The 19,055-nt window shown below is 51.4% G+C and overlaps 2 protein-coding genes across 3 annotated transcripts in view; one reads left to right on the top strand and one right to left on the bottom strand.

The window, feature by feature from the left end:
* Positions 1 to 1,191: 1,191 nt before the first annotated feature.
* Positions 1,192 to 6,558, bottom strand: RLBP1 (retinaldehyde binding protein 1). The gene is made up of 8 exons (XM_048317440.1): positions 6,284 to 6,558; positions 5,400 to 5,443; positions 5,024 to 5,152; positions 4,551 to 4,752; positions 3,325 to 3,503; positions 2,547 to 2,705; positions 1,768 to 1,878; positions 1,192 to 1,657 (listed from the first exon to the last, which is right to left on the bottom strand). The coding sequence occupies exons 2-8, from the start codon at positions 5,409 to 5,411 to the stop codon at positions 1,499 to 1,501; spliced, it is 951 nt and encodes a 316-aa protein (XP_048173397.1). The 5' UTR covers positions 5,412 to 5,443; positions 6,284 to 6,558; the 3' UTR covers positions 1,192 to 1,498.
* A 1,997-nt stretch (positions 6,559 to 8,555) lies between these two features.
* FANCI (FA complementation group I) overlaps positions 8,556 to 19,055 on the top strand; it is a 23,546-nt gene continuing 13,046 nt past the window's right edge. For both annotated transcript variants that reach the window (XM_048318025.1, XM_048318024.1), the window contains exons 1-17: positions 8,556 to 8,702; positions 8,799 to 8,871; positions 9,371 to 9,501; positions 9,905 to 10,061; positions 10,140 to 10,197; positions 10,630 to 10,671; positions 10,919 to 11,042; positions 11,931 to 12,016; positions 12,188 to 12,320; positions 12,550 to 12,642; positions 13,135 to 13,271; positions 14,048 to 14,228; positions 14,821 to 14,908; positions 16,078 to 16,208; positions 16,860 to 16,930; positions 17,822 to 17,936; positions 18,337 to 18,459. In XM_048318025.1, the coding sequence (XP_048173982.1) occupies positions 8,619 to 8,702; positions 8,799 to 8,871; positions 9,371 to 9,501; positions 9,905 to 10,061; positions 10,140 to 10,197; positions 10,630 to 10,671; positions 10,919 to 11,042; positions 11,931 to 12,016; positions 12,188 to 12,320; positions 12,550 to 12,642; positions 13,135 to 13,271; positions 14,048 to 14,228; positions 14,821 to 14,908; positions 16,078 to 16,208; positions 16,860 to 16,930; positions 17,822 to 17,936; positions 18,337 to 18,459 (1,827 nt within the window). In that variant the 5' untranslated portion in view covers positions 8,556 to 8,618. The remainder of the gene's footprint in view (positions 8,703 to 8,798; positions 8,872 to 9,370; positions 9,502 to 9,904; positions 10,062 to 10,139; positions 10,198 to 10,629; positions 10,672 to 10,918; positions 11,043 to 11,930; positions 12,017 to 12,187; positions 12,321 to 12,549; positions 12,643 to 13,134; positions 13,272 to 14,047; positions 14,229 to 14,820; positions 14,909 to 16,077; positions 16,209 to 16,859; positions 16,931 to 17,821; positions 17,937 to 18,336; positions 18,460 to 19,055) is intronic.

Genomic DNA, 19,055 nt, shown 5'->3' with positions numbered 1-19,055 from the left:
CTCCCAGGCAAGCTGTGCTGTTGTGTTTGCACTGGCCTGATGGTTGCAGGGCTGTCACACATGGTTTCCTTGGGATGGTTCCAGGTGCAGTAAAGAGCCAAAGGAAGTGGAGAGGTGCCTGTTCCTCTGTCTCTGGACTCTTGCACAAGGTTGGCACAGCCTCAGGCTTTGGGACTTGCCATGCATGGACTCGCCAAGCTGCTGAGGCTGGAGCAAACAGATCTAACCCCAGACAGGCCCCATCCTCCCTGCGGCTTCAGAGCCGATGTCCTGTTTGGTTTGAGCCTCAGCCAGTGCCCTGATGAATGTGGCTCTTGTCATCACCCTCCACCTCAGCCAGCTTTGGGTGGGGGGCTGATCTGGCTGATGAAAGGGGCCCGTGTGGAGCTGGGAGGGGGACAGGACACACTGTGGGACCAGGCTCAGGGAGAAGGTAACCTGGGCAGAGAACTTGCTCCTCTCTGAGCCCTGCTGCTGGCCAAGGGAGGAGATGATCTGGGAATGGGTGTCCAATTGGCTTCTTGGAGGAGATGCGTGGTTCATGAACTGGAACAGACTGCCTTGCCTGGGACAGCTACTTCTGCCTCCCTCCTCCCCACCCACGTCCTGCTGATTCCACATTAGCAAGGTGTAATTAGTGTCAGTAATTAGCTTGTTTGCTGCACAGGTACCCTCCTCTACCCTCCATGGTGACTTTTGGTGGGGCTTCCCTGACTGAGCTCCCTTACACTGTGCAGTGCTAGGAGAAAACAACTGTTGAGGCCTTTGAAGGATTTAGGAGGGTACATTCTGCTTGCCTTTCAGTTGTTTTGTGATTGAAATCCATCTCCTAGTCTCAGTGGCTACTGCAGTTTCTGTTCTACTCCCTGCCTGCCTGAGCAGGAATTAGGCAGAGACAGCTCCACCTGGGCCCCTGGTTGGGTTTTTGTTTTCATCTGTTTTCTCTTCCCTGGTTAGAGCAGATAACTAAGAACTGGGGGTCCTTGCTCAGGCAAGGGTGGGGCTTGATCAGGAATGCAGGGAGGATGGAGATGGGCAGTTCCTTGGCCCCTGTGCCAAAGTGTAGTCAATGATGAGGGGACAGGGGTCTCCTAGCAAACTCTGGCACTCCTGGCCTCCTTAGAACCAGCAATGCAGCCAGTGCCCAAAAACCTGTGCCCCTGTGCCTTACCACGAGGGACCACAGAGCTCTGCTGATAAACACTTTATTTCTCCCTTCCCAGAGCAGACACTCTCCTGTCCTCCCCTCGCAGCTCCAGGAAATGCTGTGGGAGAGGGCCGGTGGCCTCCTTTCTCCACCGGCTCCGGAGGGAAGGATGCTGTGCCTGGGAGGGACAGCCACTGCCTGGAGTGGGGACGGGAGGGACAGGCGTGGAGCAGCGCGCCCAGAGCGCCTCAGCACGAGCAGTCACTCAACCAATGCTACGGGAGGGAGGTGGCTGGGGTTAGAGGGCCACCTCTGGTGCTGTGGTACAGGGGAGGGCAGCAGGCTCCCGCTTTAGAGAGCCGTGTCCTCGGACTCGATGCGGGGCCCAAAGAGCTTCTCTGCGATTGCTTTGCCGTCGTACTTGGGCAGCTTGCCACCAAAGTCTGCCGGCAAGATGTCAGCGTCGATCTCCTGGTAGAAGGATTCCAGCTCCTCACCGTGCACAAAGACCTGGAGGGAGATGGGAGTGACCCTCAGCACAGGACCAGGGCAGCTCTTCCCAACAGCTCTGTTTCACCCAAGGACATGCCTTTGTCTGCAGATCCCTTTCCCACACTCACCCTCTCCAGCAGTTTGCTCTTCAGGAACGGTTTGACCACGTTGTAGGTGGTGGTGAAGTACCAAGGCTGGTGGATGAAGTGGACGGCCTTGAACCGTGCTGGGAAGGAGTCCTAGGATCCCAAACCCAGACACAGATGGTTACAGATGGTGCTGTCCCCCCAGATCTGAGCAGGCAGCAATGGACACCCCAGCACTGCCACGGCTTTCCTTGCCCCATCTCTATTTGATGGCCCCTTTCTGTTCTGACCCAGAGGATCAACCATCCCAGCCTCAGGAGCACTAGGGAGCTGAAGAACCTCCCAGATAGTTCACTGCTCGCACTCCAGAGAAGGACCACTTCTCTACTGTCCTGGGAAGAGCAGAGTGTCTTTGGCCTCTGGTCCAGCCTCTGGTCCAGCCTCTGGTCCAAGGGCAGAAATCCTGGAGTGCCTGTGAGTCTCCATCCAACCTGGACCGGGCTGGGCTGAGAGGCTCATGAGGAAAGACCTCCAGGCCATGCCCTAGGATGCTGCAAGGAGTGGTAGTACTGCTTCTGGTCAGGCATTTGAGATGGCAGGGAGATGAGGTGGGAAAAATGGGATCCATTTTACAGGATTAAGCCAGTTAGCTGGCGAGGCAGGGAGAGGATGATGGGGAACAGCCTCTCTGTGACGCTTTCTCATTGTTCCAGTGTGGTGGCAATCCCAAACCCTGCTAGCCCTGCCACCTCCCTTCTCTGAGCTCCCTGCTCCCCCAGGGCCCCCTCTGCCACTGCTGGGTGCAGACTTTGCCACCTCACCTGCAGCATGTCCACCATCTTCTTGAGCTCGGAGGGTTTGATGCCTGATGCCTGCTGCATGGTGAAGCCCTTGAAGTTCTCAATGATGCAGAACCCATTGATCTGGGTCTCTTCATTTTCCAGCAGCTTCTCCAAGATAATACAATAGGCACGAAGGATCTAATGGAGAGGAGAGACAGCAGGGTCTTGTATGAGGTCTCACCTCCCATAGGCCCTAGGGGGTACCAGGAAGAGTCCTTTGGAGTATTGTCCAGGCTTGACTCCAGTCTGCTTGTCACAGCCAGCCCCTGGATTTCAGAGTAGGGAGGGGGGATGCTGAACCACCACCACATTCCCTTTTCAACTCGTGAGCATCAGATCTGCATCAGTGATACGCTGAGACCAGATTCAGAGCTGAGCAGAAAACGGAGCTGGGAGAAGCTGTGAGTTACGTGCCTGGAGACCTCTTTGCCAAGAGGCCCTTTCCATGCCCTATGCCTCAGTGTCCTCCTCTGCCCTTGATTTAATGGTGTGGTGCCTTTCTTCAGCCCATGTTACATCAGCTGGGGGACACACACCCCGAATTTGGCCTGCACCTTGCACCGCATCCTTTGGGGTGGACCATGCTCTCCCAGGCTCCCTCAAAGGACAAATTCAAAGGGCTACAGATTTGCTTCCACCTGTATGACTGCACAGATCCACGTGTGTGTGTAAGGATGCTGTGCTCAGACATGCCGAGCGGGACGAGCCCAAAAGCAGGACCACTCTGCTCTGGGAGCAGCATCTGAGTTGGGCTCACCTCATCGAAGGTGATCTCCTCGTAATCCCAGTTTTCAATGTTGAAGAGCATCACCACCCGTCCGTACTTGTCCCTGCTGGCCAGGATGCCGGGGTAGCCGGCCTCGATGGTGCTGCGCACGGCCTCGGGGCTCAGGTTGTCGAAGAGCTCGGGGTACTGCTGGCGGAAGTTCACGTAGCCTGGAGAGAGGCAGAAATGGGGAAAACAGTGGCTGCTTGCCCAGCCTCGGGAAGCTGGGATGGGCTGGTGATGGTGAGATGTCAGCGCTGAGCCCCAGAGCTGTGGAAAGCTCTGCCTGTGGCCCACATGGGTCAGCTCTCCTCCAGCAAAGGAGGAAGAAGCAGCTCAGCAACACACCAGCCCCAGCATGCTTGGTGTTATCCCATCCCTTGCCAGGAGATTCCCACACCTGCTTTCTCTCCAACACCTCAACAAGTAGATAAAGTCATTTTCCCCCTCATTTCCCTTCTTCCCTTCCTCCCTGTTTGGGTGACAACCCCCATCTCCCCTCCCTTGGCACCCTGCAGGCACAAAATAAGGAATTTCATCCTGGGAAAATGCAGGCAAGCAAAAGAGCTCGTCTGGGAGCCAGCACTGATAATTACAACTCATTATCCCCTAAGCTGAGACAAAGAGCAGAGCTGGAGCCAGGCAGGTTCCAGACAGCAGCCACCCTCTAGGCTGCCCTTCTGCTCCCCCTCCATCCCTATGGGTCACTCTCAGTGTGGGGAGAGCTGTCCCCAGACCCAGAGGTGCCCCAGGGGTGCAGAGCCCCCCGGGCACCGTGCACAGAAGCATCGGGAGGGTGCAGAACTGGCTCCTTTACAGGGGTACAGAGAGGGGAGTGTAGGGCATGTACAGGGGTCTCAAGGGGATGCAGCCCCAGCCAGCTGGGTTTGCTGCACAAATGAAACAGCCTGCCACCACCAAATGTGAGGGTTTTTTCCATTTCGTTTGGGTAAATTTGCAAGGAATGGGACTGTCCTGGTGTTGCAGGATGCCTGGTGTCACCCTCATTTATTTCCTTCCCCATCCCAACTCTTTCCAAGCCCCTCCACCCTGGCTTTTTCTATTTATCCCCTCTCTTCATCCCCTTCCCATGTCAGGGTCCTGCTCTGCCAGCAGAGCCCAGTCTGGGCTAGGAGGCACCAGCACAGGACTGGGAGCTGCTGGGGGATGTGTACCCCCGTCCTCAGCCAGCATCACAGCCCAGGACCCCTCCCCACCTTTCAGCAGATCATAGGCCCTGTGGACATCGAACTTGCGGGCACGAATGAAGCGGAGCAAGAAGGAGTCATCCTTCTCCTGCACCTTCTCGGCCACCTTCTGGCAAACATCCTCGCCGCCCGCCCGCTCCTGTACCAGCTCCCGCAGCGCCTTCACTGCCACCTCCCTCTGCTCCTCCGTCTCATTCAGCTCATCCTTTGCCTGGGGGGAGCAGAGAGGGGACCCAGTGATGCCATGCACATCTTCAAAAACACCCCGGGGGTCGTGTAGGCACCCAAAAAACTGGGGGAGGACAGTAAAGCTCCCTATGCTTCCCAGCATAGGGAGGGCAGGGTCACTCAGGTCCCCAGCTTGGAGACATTTTGCTAAGTGCATCCCCCCCAAGGCAAGAGCCAGTCGAGGGTCTCCTGTGGCTCCTGAGGAGCAGGAACCTCGGCCTGCACCTGCCCCCCATTCCCCAGAGCCACCTCACCTTCTGCAGGGTGTGTGGGGGGATCTTCTCACACCTCCCGAAGACGGGGCCGTGGTCCTTGGTGGTGAGGCGCTCCAGCTTGGAGCGCAGGGCCTGCTCCTCCTCCGACACGATCCGGAATGTGCCCGTCTGGGGGGGGGAGGAGAGGATGTGGGGGCTTCCCAGACAGCCCCCCAGCTCCCAGCCCCACTTCAAGTCTCCTTGGGAGATACAGGGAAGGGGAGAGGCTCCACACATGCACCCAAGGGGGTGCGGTGGGATAGGGAGGGACTGTGTGCTGCCTGGACTAAGGTGCACCCTGTGCAGCTCATCCCAGCACTGCAAGGAGGGGATGCTCAGAGCCCAGAGGATGGGGCAGCGTGGGGACAGTACTCACAACCGCAGACATGTTGTCCTCTGTCCTCCGTCAGCAGCAGGACACTGGCAGAGGGAAGGAGGAATCAGCATGGATCCAAATAGTCTCCACGGCCCCCCTATGCCCCATTCCCTGCCCATCTTGCTCAGGTGGGGGCAGAAGTGGATGTCCAGAGGACATCCCCAACCAATCCTCAGCTCCATCACCTACTGCCTGCATCTCTGCCTGCCTGAGGAAGCTGAGCAGCCTGGAAAAACACCAGGGATGTTTGCAAAAGCAGCTTAAATATCTGTGTATTTATCATCTGATGCCTTCTTACATTTTTCTTACTCTGCCTTTCCTCTTTGGGCTGGGGGCATCTCAGCCTGTGCTCACCCAGCAGTGTTTTGTCTCAGACCACCTTCACATGGGCACAGGTGAGCATCCAGTTTTGGCCAGGCAGCCAGATCATCCTTTTATTTCTACTACCAAAATAAATAATATTCCCAAAATAAATAATTATTTCCAAACTGTTTCCCAAACTCTCATGTCTCACTGCTCCACCAACTGCAAGGCTGGACCATCAGCCTCTCAGCATCCTTCCAACGCAGTCTGGGTGTAACACCTTGTTCCCATCCATGAGGAGGAGGAGGAGGAGGAGGAGGGCTGCCTTCATCCTGCCTCCAGCATCTACCCCTCCCTGCCTGGCTGTAGCACCAGCTCTGAGCTCAGGCTGTGTGAGGGATGCTTGGCTTCAGCTCAACCATTTCCCAGGGTCATCCTCTTCACCTCCTGGGGAAGGGATAGGCGTCCCCTTGTTCCAGGCACTAAAACCAATTCAAGCTCCAGAGGTGCCAGGTTGAGCAAGGGCTGGATGACGGTCTTCAACGCAGTTCTTTGAGTTGGAAAAAGTCCTGGATACTCACCAGGAAGAGGAAAAGCTGAGCCGTCCGTAGGTCAGTGCACGGAGCCGAGGTGGATGCAGGGATGGCGAGGCCGGAGTGGAGCAGCAAAGGAGCTGGGCGAAAGCTTTGTAGAGTCACCGGGTTGGGATTAGACCGTCACAAGGCATCAACTCACTGCAGCTTTGTAATTAAGTCAGCACAGCCTAGGCAAGAAACCCCATTAAAACATTACAAAAGGCAGCTGAGGAGAGGGAAGGAGGGAGCTGGGGCTCCACCACCAGCTGGAGCGTGCGTGGAGAGGCGAGCTGGATGCCGGACCCGATTAACAAAGTATAAAAGCTCCTTGTTGTGTAACTCGCTCATTAGCACGGGGCAGGGGCAGAGGCAGGTGGTGGGCAGCCTGCCATCCTGGCCTGCTCCCCGGGGTGAGCAGGACAGGTCTCTTCCCCAGCTTCTGGCCCAAAAACCCTGGCAAGGTCCTGCTGTGAATTTGGCCGTGTGGTCCAGCTGCGGGGATGGGTCTGTGGCAGAGGATGGTCCTGGGGCTCTCCAACTCCTCCCCTACGAGGCCTCCCAAACCAGCATCCATAAGAGGCCCCTTTCAGCTTTTAAAATAGAAAAAGAGATACGGGCAAAATTCCTACAATGCCCTCAAGTGACAATTACCTGCTCGGAGCTCTGGAAACTGGAAACCATTCCACCACCACGGTGATGCCACAGACCCATAAGCGAGGGGAACCCCTGAATGTGGCAGAAACCAAGCTGAGTCCACATGTGGGTGCTGCAGGATGGCAAAACGGGTTTTCTGGGACGTCCCAGCATGCTGAAGCTACATAGAGCAGGAGAGCCCTTGCAGCCTCAATTCTTTGGGTCAAGGGTTGTGGGAGATGGGTGAGGATGTGGTGAGGATGGAGCTGTGCTCAAGCCCAAGAGAGGAGCTTGGCCAAGCTCTTACCACAATGGGGATTTTGGGGAGGTGGTAGGGTCGGGTTAAGCACCAGAGCAGGGCTGAAGGATCTTACACAAGGCATGTTTTGTAATGCCTCTGGGATTTACGGATTTGGTTTCCACACAGGGCTGTCCTGCGAGCAGAGCTGAGATCCCAGTGTGAGGGAGGGAGGAAGGCACGAGACTCCAGAGGAAAGGAGGGGGTGCTGCTGAGGGAAAACCTGGACCTGTACCAAAACCCTGAGCAATGCCGCTGTGGCCAGAGGCACTGTGCGCTGCTCTTCAGAGGAGACCCCCAACCCTCCCGTCCCCATTCCCCGCTGCAAGGCTCAGCTCCCTCCTACAGCTCGTTGGACCTTTGTCTGCAGCTCAGCGCAAGACAGTGCATAACAGGGGGACATCATCAGCATGGGGTTTTCCCAAATAGACCCAATAATGCTCTGTTGGGGTGGCAGAGAGAACCTGTGATCCCCGGGCCACCTGGGCATCCTGGCCAGCATGGTCATCACAGTTGAAATAGTTTTGCAGACACACGTACAAGCCCTGGCATCACAGAGCAAGTGTTTTGTCCTGGCTGAACGGGTCTCAAGGAAAGAGGTGGCAGCCCCAAGGGGGACGCCACCCTGATGTATTGCGACAGAGCCCTAAGTGCATCTCTCTTCCAGGTCTGGCTATCCCCCTCCTCCCATGTGAAACCCGCTCCCCTCGCTCAGCAGCTCCACGTGAGCACGGGGCTTTCGAAAGCTCCCACGCTGCGCTGGCACCTGATCCTTTGGCCAAATCCTGCTGCTTAAAGACGGGCTACACCTCCTGGTACGCTCCAGGCCAGCCCTCGTGTCCCCCGGAATTAAGGGGTTTACTCGAATGTATCCAAAGCCCACGTGGGTGGCACTCGCTGCTGATGCGGGGTGGCCCTGAATGGGCACTTTGTGCCAAATGCCCCGGTACCCCCGGCTGCCCATCCCACGTGCCTGCACCCCACGTGCCTGCACCCCACTCCATTAACTTCTTCACTGCGCAGTGCCCACGCACCGGAACAGGCTGCCCAGAGAGGCCGTGGAGTCTCCCTCACTGGCGATATTCCAGAACCATCTGGCCGCAGTCCTGTGCCAGCCATGTGCTCTAGGCCGACCCTGCTTGAGCAGGGAGGTCGGACCAGATGACCCGCTGCGGTGCCTTCCCTCCGGACCCACGCTGGGATTCTGTGACTCGGTGACACCGCCCGCCGCGCTGCGCCCCACGCTGCCCGCCCCGCGTGGGACTCGAACCCGCGGCCCCGGGCGCGGCGGGGCGGGAAGCGCGCACCGGGGGCGGGAGCTGTTCCCGGGGTGACGCGCGGGCGCTTCCGGGCGGGAATTTCGGGGGCACGGAGCTGCGGCCCGGCCGTCCCGGGCGGCCCCGCGGCCCCATGGCCGAGCGCATCCTGTCGCTGGCGGCCCAGGAGGGCCCCGAGCGGCTGCAGGAGGCCCTGCAGAGCCTGGCGGAGGGCGAGGTGCGCGGTGCCCGCGGGCCGGGCGGGGAGCGGGGATGCGCCGCCGGGGCTGCTCCGCGGGCGGGGGGCGGCTGACGGCGTCCCCTTCTCTTGCAGCTGGGCGACATGGTGACCAGGCAGGCGCTGAAGGGGAGGGAGACGGCGGCTTTGCTGAGAGGGATCTTCAAAGGTGAGTGGTGTGTGAGCTGCGCTCGGGGGGCTGCCTGGGGCCGGTGGGTGCAGCAGCACAGGGAAGTGTCACTTTTCGTAAAAAAACCGCTGTCACGGGGAAGCACGACGTCCAGAAGTACGTGCGGGGACACAGCAAGCTGGACTAGAGCTGTGATGAGCCCGTGGTAAGCGGGATTTGCTTTTGAGAGCCCTTAGGTACCTTGGAGTAGCACTGAGCTGGCCAGGTGAGAACTGACTGCCAACCTGGTTCTTCTCAAAATTTGGGCACTTCCTGATCTCCGGCAGCAGGTTGAATGATAACAGGGTGGCTGAGCGCTTTATCCAAGTATCTCATTTCCTGTGCTCTGGGGTTTTTTTATTTGTTTTGTCAGATGTAAAATAGGAAGTTGCTGCCAGGTGACAGTTTATCCCTGCTGATTTCCTGTCGTTTAGCAACACGTTGTTACTTGCATAACTTTTTTTCCCATTCTTTTGTCCCTCTATTTGCTCGCTGTAAGGCTCCCCCTGCTCCCAGAGAAGTGGTGTTCTCAGGAGACTCCAGGTTTACAAGCACTGCGTCCCACTAGTGGAGTCAGGGGACCTGCATTTGGGCAAGGTGTCTGAAATCATAGGACTGCTGATGCTGGAGGTAAAGCTCCTTTGGGCTGGCTTTCCTGGGCTCTGCTGGGTATAATTTAATATGTAATTGAGATACTTCCCTAAACCACTGAGGAAAATTAGTTGTATCCTTTCCACGGAGCTTCCCTAGACTAAGTTAGCTGGTATTGGAATTGGCTCTGTGTGTGAATTTGATTATCTTTAGATATTTAGTCTTAGGCTCAAAACTCTACTCTATAATCACATCATCTTGATTTATTGCTCTGTTCTGCAAAGGACAGTACAAAACAGAGATCTCAGGGCTGAATTCTCCTTTAAAGGGAGCATTTCCTTGTAAGAAATTCTGTCTTCTGCTGGTTTTTGGTGACAGTTTGGATGTATATGTGGAATTCTGTGCACTGCCTCAGGCTCTCTCCTGTTGTGCGTTCCCCCAGGCCCGCCAGCTGCCAGGCCACGCCTTGGCCGAGCTTGCCAACCTATTTGTGGATGTTATTAAAGGTGGCAGCCTGACCAACGGGAAATCCTTGGAGCTGTTTTCCACTGTTCTCACTGCACTGGCCAGTTCAAAGGAGAACCTGGCTTATGGGAAAGGTAACTCGTATCAGCTGCTTCTCTTCAGCTTGTCCTCCCTTCCTCTGGAATCAGCTCCTAAGACTCTTGCTTTTTCAGGTGAACTGAATGGGGAAGAGTTTAAGAAACAGCTGATAAATACCCTCTGCTCCAGCAAGTACGTGCATCTGCCAGCTCTTGGTTACGTGGCAAAACATTGTGTTTCACATTGTGCTTGGAAAAAGGCATCACCATGAGCTGTGTGTCCTGTCATCCTTGAATCTGTGCCCTCTGTGACAGTGTCTTCCCTAGCTGGGAAGGCAGGGGAGCATCCTGTTCCCAAATCCTGTGAGACTCTTGCATGAACTGGTCTCAGGAAGTGCTTGTATTCGTTTTCTGGTATTTGTTATTAGAGGGGCTGGGGCAGTTCAGAACTGTGTAAATGTGGGTGGTTAGGTTGGTGCTAATGATTTCTGGTGGAAATCTGGCTTCTAATTTTAGTATCAGAGTGTGACAGGGAAATGGTGACATTGAATAATTGTGTAGGAGGGAAGAGCTAGATGATAATCCTGCTTGCTTTCAATCTTCCAACATATCTTTGTTTTACCAGGTGGGATCCTCAGTGTGTAATACATCTTGCCAACATGTTCAGGTAATTCTTTTTCCCTTCAGCATCAACACTGCCTTGTGCTGTGGTCATGTCTGTGTCCTATTTCACAAGTAGTATGGGTCTGACCATACCCAGCACAGCCCCATGGATGGTTGGTCAATGAACATCCACACTGGATCCTTTGGATACAGAATACATCTGGGAATGGCATCATGGTTTTTATTCTATGTGTGAGTGAACCTTGGCAAATAAACAATATATTAATGTAAAAAAATCTTTGATTCAACAGGGATATTCCGCTATCAGGAGAGGAGCTGCAGTTTGTGGTGGAAAAGGTCCTTAGGATGTTCTCCAAATTAGACCTGCAGGAAATCCCCCCTCTGGTCTATCAGCTGCTGCTGCTTTCTGCAAAGGTAAAAGCTTACAGGAGCTGGATTTCCCTTAAGTTTATACCATCAGGAAAAAAATCTCCAGACTGATCTATAGTCTGGATTTTGGCAGGGATTCTGATTGTTCCCAAATCATGATGTAGGGACACAACAGGACATCAGTAGGTTTTGTTTCCTTTAACTCCCTCTAGCCTGAAGAATCTGAGTGCTCAGAGAAAGATGGGATCTTGGTCTTCCTTGTGGGAAAAGAAGCAAACCTTTGGGAAATAAGGGATGAGCACAGACCTAGCAGGCAGCAGAGAGGATTGGGTTTTTTCAGTGTGGTTTTGCTCACTCTCTCTGATCTGCACACTATAATAATAGCTCATGCACTATGATTGTCTACTGGGCTGTCGTCTCACTTGTACTGGGAATGTCCCCTTCTCCAGAGCAGAGACTGACAGGGACATCTCTGCCCTTTGACAGGGTGATCTGGCTCTTTTGTTTGCTTCATTTGTGACCGAGTCAGTGCCAAAAAGATCCAAAGACAAATTATTTGTGTGTTATAGAGGGTCATTTGGGTCCACTGGACAAAATATATTGTTAGATTTAAGGTTAGGAGTTTGAAAGCCTTCCCAATTGATTAAAACATAAAGGATCCTTTCTAATTAATAGCAACTTCAAAAAAAAAAAAAAAGACAATCAGAACATCTGAGAGCTTGAGTTTTTTCCAGTTCTTCAATGATGCAGTCAAAAGAAATATGCAAACTGGAAATCTGGAAATGAGCCACACAGGAGCCCTCCGCTGCCTTAGCAATTTATGGGGGGGAATTGAAGGATACCCTGAGATTTGTGATAGGTGTGGGAATAGAGTCCTGTTCTCTGGGACACTGCAGGCGCTACAATGGCTCAATGTAATGTCCTGCCTTGCAGGGCAGTAAGAAGACTGTTTTGGAAGGAATCATCCGTTTTTTCAATCAGCTGGATAAGAGACAGAAGGAAGAACAGAGAGTTCCACAGTAAGTTCTTGCTCTGTCACCCCCTTTCTTTACTTCCTGGGCGTTTGTAGTCACACAGGTCCTGCCCAGGGCTCCTTGAATGGTTAAACCTCGTAAAAGAACATCCTCCTTGATCCATCAGGAATGATTCCTGGCTTTGGATGGCACATTATTTTCTGGTAAAACTTACAGGTCACTGGACCTTGAGGTAGCCACAATGCCCCTGGACCAGCTGCGGCACGTGGAAGGCACCGTTATTCTCCACATTGTTTCTGTCATCAACCTGGACCAGGACCTGGGCGAGGAGCTAATTAGACATCTGAAGGTATGGCAAAGATGGAGCAGGCACTGTTCCTGAAGATATTGAAGCAGGGTTTAAAAACTTAGTTTATTATCTGGACAAGGGATTAAATAATTTTATGGCTGCAGTCAGGTTCTCTTTAGCGAGTGCTGTGATACATTTGAAGAGACATGTGCCTGATGGCTTCCTGAATTTCCAGGGTGTTTCAGTTGAAGATAACAAGCTTTCTCACTGCTTCCTTGCTGTTTCCTAGACTGAGCAACAGAAGGACCCTGGTAGAGCACTGTGTCCCTTCAGCGTGGCTCTTCTGCTGTCGGTTGCTGTAAAACACAGACTGCAAGAGCAGGTATGCGCTTGATAAGCTTGCAGAGAACTTCCACGAGAATGCACTCTGCACTCCCTGTAAAGGAAAGGAAGCATGGGAAGGTCATAGTCCCATCAGAATTAGGCTTAAAATGGTTTCAGGATACTCATGGGTAATTAGATCATTGGTATGCTGTACTTTACTAAACACTCTAAAAGACCCCAGAGCAATATCACAGTTTTCCAGAGCAGTGATTCCTGTGGGTTGGTATTGTAGGATGAGAAGAAAAGCAGTCTTATTTTTCTAATGTTTTGGCTCTGTGGTGGCCACATGAAGAGCACCTGGCAGCAAGTTACCCTCCTTGAGGCACTTAATGAGACTGGTGTATTTGTCCTGACAAAGAAGTGAGTTAAGATTTTTGGCAGGCTGCACTGGAACTTGTGTCTGGCTGGTGCTCTTACTGGAACATACCCAAGACTACACAGGTCCCATTTCAAAGATCATTTCCTCACACTTAATGATTTTATGTTCCAGATATTTGAGTTCTTGAAAACATCAATCACAAGAAGCTGCAAGGACCTGCAGTTCCTTCAGGCCTCCAAGTTTCTGCAGGATTTGTTTCCTCAACAATATGATATAACTGCTGTCATTCTGGAAGTGGTGAAAAATAGGTGAGTTGTTGCCACATGCTGCAGAACATTCAATGAGGTTTGGGAGTTGGGAGAGTTTCAGCCTTGCTAAAACACTCTGGGATGCTAAATACTTCTGACCATGTGCCAGCAGGGATCAGTGTCAAAATCCAAAGGTTTTATCCCAGTTTTATATTAGTGAATTAAAAAAAAAAAACCCCAACATGCGACTGTATAAATCTGCTCCTTTTACCTCAAATCTCAGGGCCTGGTGGTACAAAGGGCTAAACTGATCAGGGCCTAATCTGCAGTGTGAGTCATGCTGCTGGCTGTAGTTTGTGTTCTGATCAAGGGATGAGGAATAGGTTCACTGTTTAATCTGGTTCACCGGTTAGTCCTTTAAACATCCTGTGGGATAGCTCTGGTCTGTCACCAGCTGCCCTTTGGTTTGATGGGAGGCATTCCCCTTCTCTTTCTCTCCAACTGGAAGATCTTGGGATCAGTAGGATATTCTTGCATCCCAGCTATACTCTGCTGTTATGCTCAGATCAGGCCTGAGTGCACATCATTCCCCATGGCAAGGAGACCTTTGGGCTGCAGAGGAATTCTGATGGACAACCAGGACTGCAGAGGTGTGCTCAGCCCAAAGACAGTCACAGGGTTGTCAGGGTTGTCATCTTCCCTGCTGTCATCAAGTGTCTCTCACTGCTGCTTTGGACACTGGAATGACTGCAGAAGATTTTACCTCAGACAGCTCTAATCTAAACTTTCCTGTGACTAAGTTGTTTCTTTCCTCGTCCATTTAATGTTCCCCTCAGTGCATTTGGCTGGGACCATGTTACTCAGGGCCTGGTGGATCTTGGCTTCAGCCTAATGGAATCCTATGAACCCAAAAAGCCCTTTGGAGGAAAAGCTGCTGATAACAGCTATGGCCTTTCAAAAATGCCAGCCCAGCAAGCTTGCAGACTGGGAGCAAGTATCCTGCTGGAAACATTTAAGGTAGTGCTTGTTTTGGAGAAGTTTTTTTTTGGTGAGGGGAGAATTAACTCTGTTCTTATTCTCTCTTGGTAAATGGTGTCAAAACCTTACTTGCTTTGTATCCTTTGTGAGTGTTTTGGAAACAATACTAGATTTCATCTCCTATTTGCCCCTTTCCAGCCAGAAGAGGCCATCCTCATGAAGATCTAATTCTAATCTGTTCCAGCTGTCATGATACTTGTGTAATCCCTATTGCAGTTTCCAAGAAACTGCAGAGGTAGAGAAAGTAGAGAAATTCAGAGGTACAGATAAAATCTGACAAGGTGGGATTGAAACCCATTCACCTTCACCAAATTGGTAAATTTTCATCCCATAGATGACTGGCACCATTATGTCCTGAGTGTACAGTGTGTCCCCTGATGTGCTGGTTCTGATTGTTCTGTGGGATGAAATCTGAATCAGTTTGTGTGGACTTAGCTGAAAGGGGACTTCTGGTGACCATCCTTGCTTTCCTGTCAGATCTGGATTTGCTTTGTACTGTACAATGCCTGGGCTGTGAAGTACAGGAATATCTGAAAGGTTTTGATTTTTATTTATTTTCTTTCTCATTCAGGTTCATGAGCCCATCAGAAGTGATATTCTTGAGCAGGTCCTGAACAGAGTCCTCACAAAAGCAGCATCTCCTGTCAGCCACTTCATAGGTAACAGGAAAGAGAGAAAAATGTGCTCTTGTTCTGTGGACAGTCACAACACAGCTTCTCAAAACACATTATAAAATCACAGAACTGGGTTTGGGTTGGATGGGACCTTTGAAGGTCATCTAGTCCACTGCCCTGTAATGAGCACGGAGATCTTCCACTAGATCAGGTTGCTCAGAGCCCCATCCAACATGACCTTGAATGTTTCCAGGGATGGGGCATCCACCACCACCTCGCTGGGCAACCTGTGCCAATGTTTCACCACCCTCACTGTAAAAAATTTCTTCTCTATATCATCTCTGAATCTACCTTCTTTTAGTTTAAAACTGTTAGCCCTATTCTTATAACAACAGCTACTGATAAAAAGCCTGTCCCCATCTTATAAACCCCATTTGAGTACCAAAAGGCTACACCAAGGTCTCCCCAAAGCCTTTGCTTCTCCAGGCTGACCAGCCCCAACTCTCTCAGCCCATCTCAGTAGCAGAGGTGCCCTCTCAGCATTTTTGTGCCCCTCTGGACCTGCTCCAACAGGTCTCTGTCCTGCTTGTGCTGAGGACCCCAGAGCTGGACACAGTACTCCAAGGGGGCTCTAACCAGAGTGGAGTAGAGAAGGAGAATCTCCTCCCTCAACCTGCTGGCCAAGCTGCTTTTGATGCAGCCCAGGATGTGATTTGGTTGCTGAAGCTCCTGCTGAAGTGACCTGAAGCCAAGAAAATCAGTCGTTCCTTCTCCTCTGACTGAGGTATCAGTTGCATCAGACTGCCTTGTATTCATCACAGGTGAAAAATATGTTTGCAGGCAGTTGCCATGGAACAGCTGACGCACAGAAAGTCAGAATCATCAGTCAGTTGCCTGTTCCACATTGCCAGCCTTGCCGTCTCCTCGTCCTTGGGCTTGGGAGCCACTGGGGCTGCTGGGATGTCAGTGCTGCAGCCTCTTCCCTTACACCTCAGTGCCCTCTGGTGGGGTGAGGCTCTTCAGCTGGGCTGGGAGCATTTTTAACACTTGGTGCCTGCAGTAGACTCAGTTTTTCGATGCTCATCTTATCGTGACCTCTCTGTGTAATGGAAGGTCTTTGATTAGTTTGTAGTTGTTAGCTCTACAGACATCTTCTGCTCAGGCTTTTCTGGCCCCTTGGCATTAGCTGTTATTTTTGTCCTTTTATTTTTCAGACTTGCTGTCCAATATTGTTGTGTCTGCTCCTCTTGTGCTTCAGACTTCATCCTCCAAAGTCACAGAGACCTTTGACAATTTGTCCTTTCTGCCCATCGACACAGTGCAAGGGCTCCTCCGGGCAGTACAGGTAAAGCTTTGCATTTTTCCATGGATATCCTTGCTAGTTTAGTTCCAGTGACAGCTCTGGGCCACAATTATATGCATGATCTGATAACCCTCCTCATAAAATAAGCCTTCATTCTCTGCTGTGGGTTGTTCAGTGTAGCATGGGACTGTTCTTCAAGCATGGATTTGCATGTGCCCTCTAGCAAAAAGCATATGGCGTGGGCTGGCATGGGACCAAAACCGCTCTGTGCTGACCTTTCATCTGGAAGATGCCCAGATGCTGCACCCTGTAGAAAACTAAGTCTACAGTGTTTAGCTGAACAGCTGTAGCTGTCACGTTGATTTTTCTCCTTCCAAGCTCCATGTCAGTATTCCTCTTTGCCTGGGCTGAGATATTGCCCTGGTGTTTTAACTTTTACTTGCTTTGTCCAGCCTGGGGTAACAGTTATTTTCCCAAACCCTTGCACTGTGTCCTCACTAACCTGCTAGGGTGTCTCACTGCCACAGCTCTATGGGTTTTCTTGTCTATTTTAAAATGTTTTGGTTCTCCTACTGTACTGACGACAGTACTGAAAATGCAGGGCCAGATGGGCCAGAGGAAGATGAGCTCATATGCCCCAAGGGCTTGGCATGCCTTAGTGCTTTTCTCTCCAAAGGTTATTTTCCTTTCCAGCCTCTGCTCAAAGTCAGCATGTCAGTGAGGGACTCCCTGATACTTGTTCTCCAAAAAGCTATCTTTTCCAGGTAAGATGGGGAGGGGATTCTTTGAAAAAATTTCTACAACTCATTTCTGGTTTTGAAGCAGAAGTATTTTTTATTTTGGCTAAGTATCTACTTACTGTGTTCTTCCCATAGCTAGATAATGACATTTCCTGTCCCTTTAGCCTAGAACTGTGGTACAGTCACAGCTCCACTGAACTGAGACACAAATCCCAACCCCCAGCTGAATGAATGGGCTTTGCAAGTTCAGAAAGCTGTTGGGAACTCCAAATACATAGGCAAAATGAAAACCACTTCCAGCATGTGTCTAGCAGAGCTGAGTACATCCAAGGAGGGTCTGGAAGGAAGCACTGATCAGAATGCTGAGCTGCCACGTTCCCTCTGATCCCTTACAAGGTGTTGTCTTGGTCATGCTTTGAGCAAACCATTCTGCTGTGATTGTAGACTGGATTTTGTTGGCCAGTGGCTGCCTGGTTATGAATATAGAATTCAAAATTTAGGATTATTTTTCAAAGCAAGGGTCTCGGTCTTGGGAAAGACTGGGGGTTTGTGAGAAAAGGTGAACACCAGATTTTTGATAGGAATTTTCCAACTCTGAGGTCTGTGAGACTCTCCCAACTTTCCAGGGACATTTAACACTTGTGTCTTGGCCTGGGCACTCCCTGAGTGTGAGCACTGTAAGGACAGAAAGGAAATGGAATATTGTGAGAGTGTAGAGTAAGGGAGTTCCCAGCAAACTGCCAAGCTCTTGACTGTTTGGGGCTGCACTGCCCTTTTGGGAAATACAGTTGTATGGGGCCCAGTCACTCTGTACTTGTGGCCTTTTCTTCATTGCTGAGTTGACATTTCATGTGCTTCTGAGCTTCTTGCTTCCATGTTTTCATATGTAACCCTCTCTCCTGTCCCAATTCCCAGGCAGCTCGATGCTCGTAAAGCTGCGGTCGCTGGCTTTTTGCTCCTGTTAAGAAATTTTAAGGTTCTGGGCAGCCTGTCCTCTTCCCAGTGCAGCCAGGCCATTGGTGCCACGCAGGTAAGTGCTGTTCTGCAGTCCCTGTGTGGACATGGGAGACAGTCTGGTGTCTAATATGCACTGTTTGAAACAACTCAAAAGGGGAGCGTTCCCCCAGAATGGAAATACAGCTTTAGTAAGGATTAGTCCTGGAAATCCAGCAGGGAATTTCCTTCCTAGAAGTAAAGCTTTGGGAAGTGCAATGTGCAAAGAGAAGCTGGCCTAGAGATGTTGCTTCTCAGAGTTACTCTCTCTTACAGCACCAGTGTTCTGGGGAGCATTCCCACTGCTCCATGACAATGATGAGGAGCCTGGCAGCACAGGGACTATCTCAGTGATTGTTCAGGGGCCAGACCCTTATCACCTTGCTCCTGTGTAGTGATGTTGTAACCAGTATAACGTGACTAATGTTCCTTCTCAGGTCCAGGCAGATGTTCATGCCTGCTATAATTCTGCAGCTAATGAGGCCTTCTGCCTAGAAATCCTGGGCAGCCTGAGGCGGTGCTTGAGCCAGCAAGCAGACGTTCGACTCATGTTATATGAGGTAAACATGGTTTCCTCTGTCTCTTAAACAGCCACAAGCTCTTCTGTGGTCTGATTCTTCTCTAGCCTCAGGTAAATAACAGTCATGTTATTGTGAAAAACAGCCTTTCAGCTCAGTTCTGTTCTTCATGGGACATGTGTACCATGTTTTCAATCCTTCTGCTGTTTTTTTTTTTTTGACTGTTACAAACCCAAAGACACGTTGATGTATCTTCTTTAGCTCATGCGTCGTTTAAGAGCAAAAATACGTCAAAGTCTGTCTTGCTGTGGTAGGGCCTAGGGAATGGGAAGCGTGTTTGATGCCCAGTGAGGAGGAGTGGTACAACAGGCACTGGGTAGATGTGGAGCTGTTGAGAGTTAATTATGGGCTCCAAAGAAAACCCTGTCTGGAAAGCATGAAGAAACTTCCTTAGAGCCTGCATCAGGGATCTGTCTTTTCTCCTCTTCCTTTCCAAGTTTCTAAAAGCTTGGCTGTCCTTAGGTCTGTTGTGACAGGCCTGTTATAAAGGGCCATTTTTGGGTGCATATCTTAGGTTGTGTTATAACCGTGGTGTACTATCACCTTGAGGAAAAAAACCTGTACAGGTCAGAGAGATT

This window comes from Corvus hawaiiensis, chromosome 13 (assembly GCF_020740725.1).
Source record: "Corvus hawaiiensis isolate bCorHaw1 chromosome 13, bCorHaw1.pri.cur, whole genome shotgun sequence".
In the NCBI taxonomy this organism is placed as follows: domain Eukaryota; kingdom Metazoa; phylum Chordata; class Aves; order Passeriformes; family Corvidae; genus Corvus; species Corvus hawaiiensis.
Note: the sequence above shows the minus strand (reverse complement) of the source record. Positions and strands in the feature narration are given on the sequence as shown.

Coding starts and splice junctions, on each gene's coding strand:
- RLBP1 (XM_048317440.1), bottom strand. Junction 1,879..2,546: donor AGATGGTGGACATGCTGCAG/GTGAGGTGGCAA, acceptor TTGGGATCCTAG/GACTCCTTCCCAGCACGGTT. Junction 1,658..1,767: donor AGAGCAAACTGCTGGAGAGG/GTGAGTGTGGGA, acceptor ATCTCCCTCCAG/GTCTTTGTGCACGGTGAGGA.